This window comes from Gastrolobium bilobum, unplaced genomic scaffold, assembly GCF_033153095.1.
Source record: "Gastrolobium bilobum isolate Gb01-03AN ecotype WA unplaced genomic scaffold, APGP_CSIRO_Gbil_v1 utg829, whole genome shotgun sequence".
NCBI classification, from domain to species: Eukaryota; Viridiplantae; Streptophyta; class Magnoliopsida; order Fabales; family Fabaceae; genus Gastrolobium; species Gastrolobium bilobum.
In genome coordinates this window covers 224,237-232,164 of record NW_026899533.1, presented here as the reverse complement: position 1 = coordinate 232,164, position 7,928 = coordinate 224,237, and the positions used below count along the sequence as shown (strand labels likewise).

Genomic DNA, 7,928 nt, shown 5'->3' with positions numbered 1-7,928 from the left:
GTAAACGGATCCTATCTCTATATATATAGGTAAAATCATTTCTGCAGCCGCTTTACGTACAACAACGACAGGTATATGGTTATGATTCCCCACATTTAATACTTTCATCTTTTGTATGGTTATGATTCCCCACATTTAATACTTTCACCTGTATATATGACAAGTATTTGATTGCTGCACTTACAGCAGTAGAGGTGGCAATATGAGTTGCGTCCGGCAGGTCAACCTGCCAACCCTCCAAAACGGGGCGGGTTGGGTTGAGGTTTTCAACCCACCAACCCACTTCAACCCGCCTAGAAGTGGGTCAAAACGGGTTCAACTCGCAGGGTTATAATTTTTTTTTTTACAATATGTAGTATTTCATTTGCCATTAAATTTTTATGATATCCAATTTTTTTTTTATCTTAGTACTTCATAAAAAAATATAAAATAACAATTTTATTTATGACAAATGTTATCTATATATGGAGACAAATGAGTTCCTAAAGAACGTTTGACAAATATTACTATACATTTAAGATTGGGACTGAAAAAAATTAAGAGAAGTATGAAATAAAATAAAATAATATTAAAAAAATTCATAAAATATAATTTATTTTTAAATTTTAATTAATTTTTTTAATTGACGGGTTGACCTGTCAATCCGCCAACCCACCATAAAACAGAATGAGTTCATTTTTTTAACTCATATTTAATGGCGGGCCAACCCGTCCCGGCTCCATTTTTTACGAGTCGGTAGCAGGTCGGGCGGGGCAACCCAAATTACCACCACTGTACAGCAGCTGATATATATATATATATATATATATATATATATATATATATTAGTAGTCTCGTACCAACCCCTTCAACGCAGACGCGGTGGCAACTAAACCCAGATCCCAATTTCCTCGACTCCGCCATGGCTCCGCCGTCCGATCCTTTCAGCCAGTAAGTCCTGTCGTCGGACATAGTAATAGTCTTATATTAATTTTTATCTTCAAGTTCATTCATCTCCTTATTCATTTTTAACGTTTTTTTCCTTTAACTTCAACAGAGAAGCTGTTGTAAGAAAGAAGAACAACGGACCCCCTGTTAAGTTCCTTCTTCCTCTCATATACGCCCCTGTACTCCCTCTAAGTATGTCACTTTTCTCGTTCCCTTCAATTCACCCCCCCCCCCCCCTCTTTTACCTTTTTCTCTCTTTCAAATTCAAATAGTTTATTTATTTATTTATTTTTCTTTTCAGTTCGTATATCGCTGCGGCATAAACCTGTCTTGAGAGATCGTTTGTTCGCTGCTGTGTTGGCTGGGGCCTTTGTTCACGGTTTCTATCTGGTGTATCCTTTTGTTGACATTCTTTGTGATCCTGCTACAATGGTATGGCTGTATATAAATTTTTGTGTATACTTTATTGCTTTAGAAAATGCATCATAATTTTTGTGTAAATTAGTTTTGATCATTGCATACTTGAAAATCTCAATACAAGTTAAGGAAATGATATTTGGAGTTTTGTGGTGGATTGCAAATTGCTTTTGAAGATTCCAAAATGATTTTGGGATGTATAATATTTTTAGATGATATGTCCTGTTTGATAGTGCAAAATTGTTAATGCTGCCAATTGAGTTACTTACCCTGATGTTCAGCATTTTGGGATTTTATTGTGCCTGCTTTTTGTTTATTAAGTGAACTTGTTATTTCTTCTTTGAGGTTGCTGGAGGTTGGATTCACTGTGATAGATAGTACCTTCTTCTAAATATTTAGTGCCTTGTAAGTTGTAATACGTATTGGCTTTGTCTTTATTGGTTTGTGTGAGAAGACAAGGAAAGGGGGAATAACATGATTGGGGTCTGAGCTTCGTTTTATTTTGACATAATGTCAACACTTGGCACCAAATATAAAATTTCCCTTTCCTCAATGTTTTTGAATTTTGAGACACTTAACTTTTGGGGCGTGAGAAGCTTTTCTTATGCTAAACTGGATTCACCCTATTGAAGAAAGCACAATCTGAGACCAAATTTGGTTGTTAAGAAGCTCAGAATCACAATTTATATATCTTTCCTTGATTTCCTTCATAAAATTATTTTGATATGTTGACTAGATGCAACTGATGATGAGTGATTTTTGTTGATTGCGAGGACAACAGTTTCCTATATAGATAAATCTTCATTTTGATTTTAACCTTATGATTAAAGGAAGTAATGGAAAGCTTGAGATTAGTATTGGTGTTGACGATTTTGATTATTAGGGCCTCCAACTAGCGCATTAGAACTGTAAAAAGGGTGGCCCCCATGAGAGAAAAATAAAATGCTAGCTTGGCATTTTCACTTTGATGCATCATATATATATATATATATATATATATATATATATATATATATATATATACTTGAAGTCAAAATCAATATATTTTCATTATTTAGTTGGAGCCTGTTTGGATCTCTCTTTTTTAAGCTAGAAGTTACTTTTAAGTTAAAGCTAAAGAAAAGAACTTAAATAAAAAAACTAAAAGCTGTTTGGTGATTACGTAAAAAATTTAGTTTAAAAACACACATTTCAATAAAAGCCTATCTCTATATCTATATAACTCTTCATTTCAAAAAAAGTATACAATTCAAGAAAAGCTGATAAGAGTTTAAAAAAAAGCTCCTCCCAGGAGCTTTTGGCTTTTTTATTCATTAGGAAAAAAAGAGCTCTTTTTCAAAACTTGTTTGGCCTAGCTTGTACTTATAAGGAAAAGTGAAACTAAAAATAAGAGGATCAAAATAGGCACTTAAATAGAAGTAGTTGAAGTTCAGGATCAGTTTGTAAATGTAGAATTTATTAGAGCCACAGACTATTATGAAGTAATGACGGTAAAAAGGACTTGTGCAAGCTAGAGACATACATAAAGATGCTATTTCTATGTTAATTTTAAAAGATATTATTTCTTAAGTAACTAATAAATGGTAATATCTTTGGGTGGAAGGTATTTTGTTCTCCACTTACATGTTACATGTGTTTTCAAATTTCTTAGCTATATTTCCTTTCTGAATTGTATAACTATTGAATTGTTTATTAATTACATTAATTGGAAGCTAACGTAAATTGCTAGTTGTTGTAATAGAATTTTCACATTGAACTTGGTCAAAATTCAAGAATCCAACTAGGACTGTACTCTGTTACTTTTTATATTTTCTTATCATGTTCTTCCCTAATGGCTATATCCAGAACAGATCTGTATGATATTGAAAGCAAGTGATTATGCAGAGCATGTTTGAGATGTTTGATCAGTTTCATTTACATCACAACCTCAGGTCCTCAATAAATTTTTTGACCACAATTTGCTGCTCGACATCGTGGTAACACCTGAGATAGCATAGGTCTATTTTGATCATGTATGAATATTTTTTCTATTGTTTTGGAAGATTATTGTGCTGTATGATCTTTGAGAGTTGCATGTTGTGTTTGCGGCGTTAGCTTTGAGTGGAATAACTATGGAATTCGGAAGCTGTTCTTTGATCTCCAATTGTTATAATGCCAGAAATCCTATTTTTAACACCTGTTCTAAATGCTACTTGCTCGGGTAACTCTTATCAGTTTCATGTTGACTTGTATAATTAGATGGTATAAGTGGATTGAGGGCATCCTTATGCATATGCTTTATCACCAAGTATCATCTGATCCATATTTTATTCATGAACGGAGGCGGAGAAAAGATGGAACAGATGAATTTATTTGTAGTTAGAGCTGATCTATACCTTCAATAAATCAAAGAAAAAATAGATTTGATGCTGGATTAGATGTCTTGTGTCTTCATTTTGCGTGATGAAGAAATGAATAGCATGCTGCTATCTATGAAACCTGTTTGGTTGATTTTTTTTTGTTGGAAATATTTAAATTGGTTCATCGCTTCACGACTAGTCTGATTCGGGGCTGATTCCGAGATTAAGACTTTAAATTCATCCCAAAAATAGTACTGGAGAGGAATGAATACATACTTTTACTCTCACTGCTCAGTTTCTTGGCGCCAAATGAGCTACCATCATGGTTTGTTTAGTTGAATATAGTAAGTTTGACATCTCGAGTACCACCTTTGGGAGGGGTTTAAAGTCTTAATCCTGGACCCGCCCGAATTGGATTAGTTGCGAAGCAATGAACCGATTGGAATATTTCAAAAAAAAAATAGTAAGTTTGACATACATTTGCCTTGTGTTTCATTTATGGGTTTAACTTTTCTTATGTTGTAGGATTGTAGGAGAGAAAAAAAGTAAAGAGAAGTTAAATGTGGGTCCCATATTTTATATTAAAAAAGAAAAGAAAAATTATTTGGCACGGAAAACGAATTTGGGTAGGAAAATGAGAGTATCTCATGTGGCATGAGAGTAGGGGTGTAAATGGGCTGGGCTGGGCTGGGCTTTGGCCATTCTGGCCCAAGCCTACGTCAAAAAAAAGTCAGCCTATCTGGCATATTGGCCTATTAAAGGCTTTATTTGTAGGCCAAACCCGGCCCATTTTCAAAAATAAGAAAGCCTGACATGGCCTACAGGCCTTGTAGGCCTCCCACTATATATACTAAACAAAAAAAATAAATGTATAGAGCAAAGAAAGTTCCATTCATGCATACACTAGTACTTCTCATAAGAAAAAAATGACAAACAAGAAAGAGTCAACATAATACCTCAGCTCTAGAATGTATATCATAGAGGAATAGAGTCGAAGAAATGGGAAAAATAAGAAAAATACAATTACTGGATGCTGAAATAAAGTCTACAAGAGAATGTCATTCATCTAAAAATCTTTAAACCACCATCAAGACAAGGGAAAGAAGATTATTATTGAAAGATCTTCATCAGTAACATCATAATACAGCAAGGTACCCATTGTTCCATGGTATTAAGCTGCAACAGCATGTAAAATTTGGAGACATTATACAAGTTTTTCTTTCACAAAATAAAATAGCACAAAAAGTAAGAGATTTTGGTATTTGGTACTTTGTGTCTTTGCCACATAAAATAATAAAAATATATATTTTATTTTAATAAATTAAATAGGCCAGCCTACAAGGCTGTAGGCCGGGCTTGACAAAATTGGCTTATGGCCTATTTATTAAAAAAGCTTTTTTATAAGCCTAAGCCTACTCTACTTTCCTGAAAGGCTAGGCCTGAGCTGGGCTCAATGTAGGTCGAGCCGTAGGCTGGGCTGGGCCAGCCTGGCCCATTTACACCCCTACATGAGAGTATTATTTCCCTTCATTTATATGCAAGTTACCTTCGGTCTTTAGCAGTTCAGTGTCCATTTTCCAATTCACCGTAAACTACTCCATCATTTTTAATAAAACAGATTACAAAATAAAAATAAAAAATGCCCCTCCTACGGGGAATCAAGCACACTGGTACGAATGGATAGAGAAGTTTGAAAGGGAAGGGAGAGGAAGTTTTTCATTTTAAGTGAACATTCTCTTTATTTATTTATTTTTTAATGGGAGGTATAACATTTTAATTGTTCCTAATTTCTTTTTAAAATTATAATTTTTAAAAATTAAAAGTGAAGAGTTAACTCTTTCTTTTCCTTTTGAACTTCTCCATCCAAAACATACCATAGAGTGGTTGCTGGGCCTTCAAACAATTGTTCTGCTGGTGTTCAAATTTTTCCCATTAAAGACTCGTCCATCTACGTTACCATGAGCTCGTTTGGATGAGCTTTTTTTTCTTCAGAACTTGCTTTTTTTGTGAAAAGAAGTACTTTTTATTTTTAGTTCGTTTGGATGTCTGCTTTTAAAAAAAGTAGAAGTCACAAAAAAAGTCAAAAATTTACTTTTTTCTAAAGCTAAAAATTTTAACTTCTAAAAAAAGCAGAAGTCAAAAGTCAAATATTTTTTTCAAAATCTAAATATTTTTATAAAAATATAAATAACTTTAACTTTTGTAAAAAGAACTTCTAAAATAAGGAAGAGATAAAAGTTATTTTTTTAAAAAGTGCAAATAAACGGGCTCTATGTTTGAGCCTGCAGAGAGGATTGTTGACTGGTAGGGATATGCTTATGCTGGGCTTTTTTATCCTTCTATTGCGAATTTGATAAGTATTTACAAACGCGCATTTGACAAATGTGCGTTCAAATTGTGCATCACCCAATGCGTAACTTGTAGAAAGGTCTATCATGCGTTGCACATTATAAGACGCGCATCATCCTCGTACTTGTTTAAGTTGTTCATGTCCTACATATGCATCTTGTTAAGCTTGACACATGACAAGCTTTTGCACAAGTGGCGCATTACTTCCACGAGCGATTTGAATATGCACTGTAAAAATGTATGTCTTGTAACAATAGATTGATAAATAATTTAAAAAATAAAAATAAACCGGAAAAATAGTTTCCAAATTCGCATTAAAAGTACAAAAAGCCTCTTATGCTGCCGTTCAAAGTTGGTCGGCAGGAGCAGTCTTCGCCCTCAAGATTTTTTCTGGTACGTACGTGTCTTATATGTAGTTTTTGTCCCATAATGGTACAGCTTTTTGACGCGCTTTTTTTTTATTGTCTTCTGATTCTAATGCGCATTGACATGGTGACATTTTGTTTGTTCATACTTCTCATTTCATCACATGATTCTTTTGTTTGGATTTTTGTATTTAAGCCCATTTGGATGGATCTGTAAAAAAAAAGGATTTTTTTATATTTTATTTATTTTAAAAGTATTTTTTACAAAAATTAAAGATATTTATTTTTTTTTTGAAAAAAATGAAAAAATATATTTGACTTTTGATTTTTATTTTTTAAACTAAAAAAAAAGCTTTTGAATTTTTTTGTGACTTTTTTTTTTTTTAAAAGTAGACATTCAAACGAATTTTACAATAAAAATGCTTTTTTTTTTCTGAAAAAAGCAACATTTGACTAAAAAAAAAGCTTATCCAAACCCAGTAACAATTTTTCTTGCAAAGTTGTAAACTAAACATTAACACAAACATCCCCAATATGAATTAAAATCCTCAAAATGTTGGCCTGTTGGATGTATTTTACAGCGTAGTTGATATTATTAACCAAAAAAAATTGACAACTTCAGTTTTTTGGGAAATACAAGTGCATACGGATATGAGATTAGTTATTTACTTGATTATTGGGTGGCTACCGGTACAAAAAATTAAAAATTAGATAGATAAACCCATGATAGCCCATGAGTAAACTGCATTGAGACTATAGAACGAAACACAGAAAGATTGTGCCCTCCAATTTTTATCATACTAATAATCAAAGCCATGAACCACTTGCTGCAAATATCCTTTCCATTGGTATATATTGGCTAATCCATCTTCATTTTCTCAAGAATTATCAGAATCCGTAGCGCATTTTCGCAGACACTGTTGAGACTCAAGACAAGACAAGATTTATTTATTTATTTTATACGCACCGATATGACATATTCTTATTATCAGACAGAGACAGCCTGAGCCTGAGAATATTCCCTGGTTGGATGCTTTAGGCGGCATTTTAAAATTTTTATTTCTCTAAGATCCCACTTCTGTGTGGTACTTTTACTCGAGTTGTTACTCAAGTGCACACGCGCCTCTACCCCAACCGTCGTCGAACATCAAAATCTTGAAGGGTGAAGGTTGCGGCTGAGTATGCAATAATGCAATTAATTATTAGTTATATGAAAACAACGCCTCTTCAACCAATTGTTTGTAATCTTAGTGCTGACACACTCTATCTACGAAAAATGGGAGGTAAAATCAATCAATATTTCACATTAAGTTCGAAACCATACAATTATCATTTATATTCCTAAATCATTACTATAGTCTATATACACCATATAATTGCATCAGCTGATAGCTATCTAAATTCTTAACCATTATACATCACTTTGCGTCACGCTTACATAAAAAACCCTAAACAATCCGCAAAATGCAAGAAAGAAAGAAAGAACACTAGGCTATGCGATGTGATTTGGAAGTGGCCTGCGCCGGAGATT

General features: G+C 33.3%; 1 protein-coding gene across 1 annotated transcript; it reads left to right on the top strand.

The window, feature by feature from the left end:
* Positions 1 to 841: 841 nt before the first annotated feature.
* On the top strand, positions 842 to 3,517 carry LOC133291118 (uncharacterized). Its single transcript, XM_061489314.1, has 4 exons — positions 842 to 930; positions 1,037 to 1,119; positions 1,229 to 1,319; positions 3,190 to 3,517. Exons 1-4 carry the CDS (start codon positions 902 to 904, stop codon positions 3,218 to 3,220), a joined length of 234 nt encoding a protein of 77 aa, XP_061345298.1. The 5' UTR covers positions 842 to 901; the 3' UTR covers positions 3,221 to 3,517.
* The last annotated feature ends 4,411 nt before the right edge of the window (positions 3,518 to 7,928 follow it).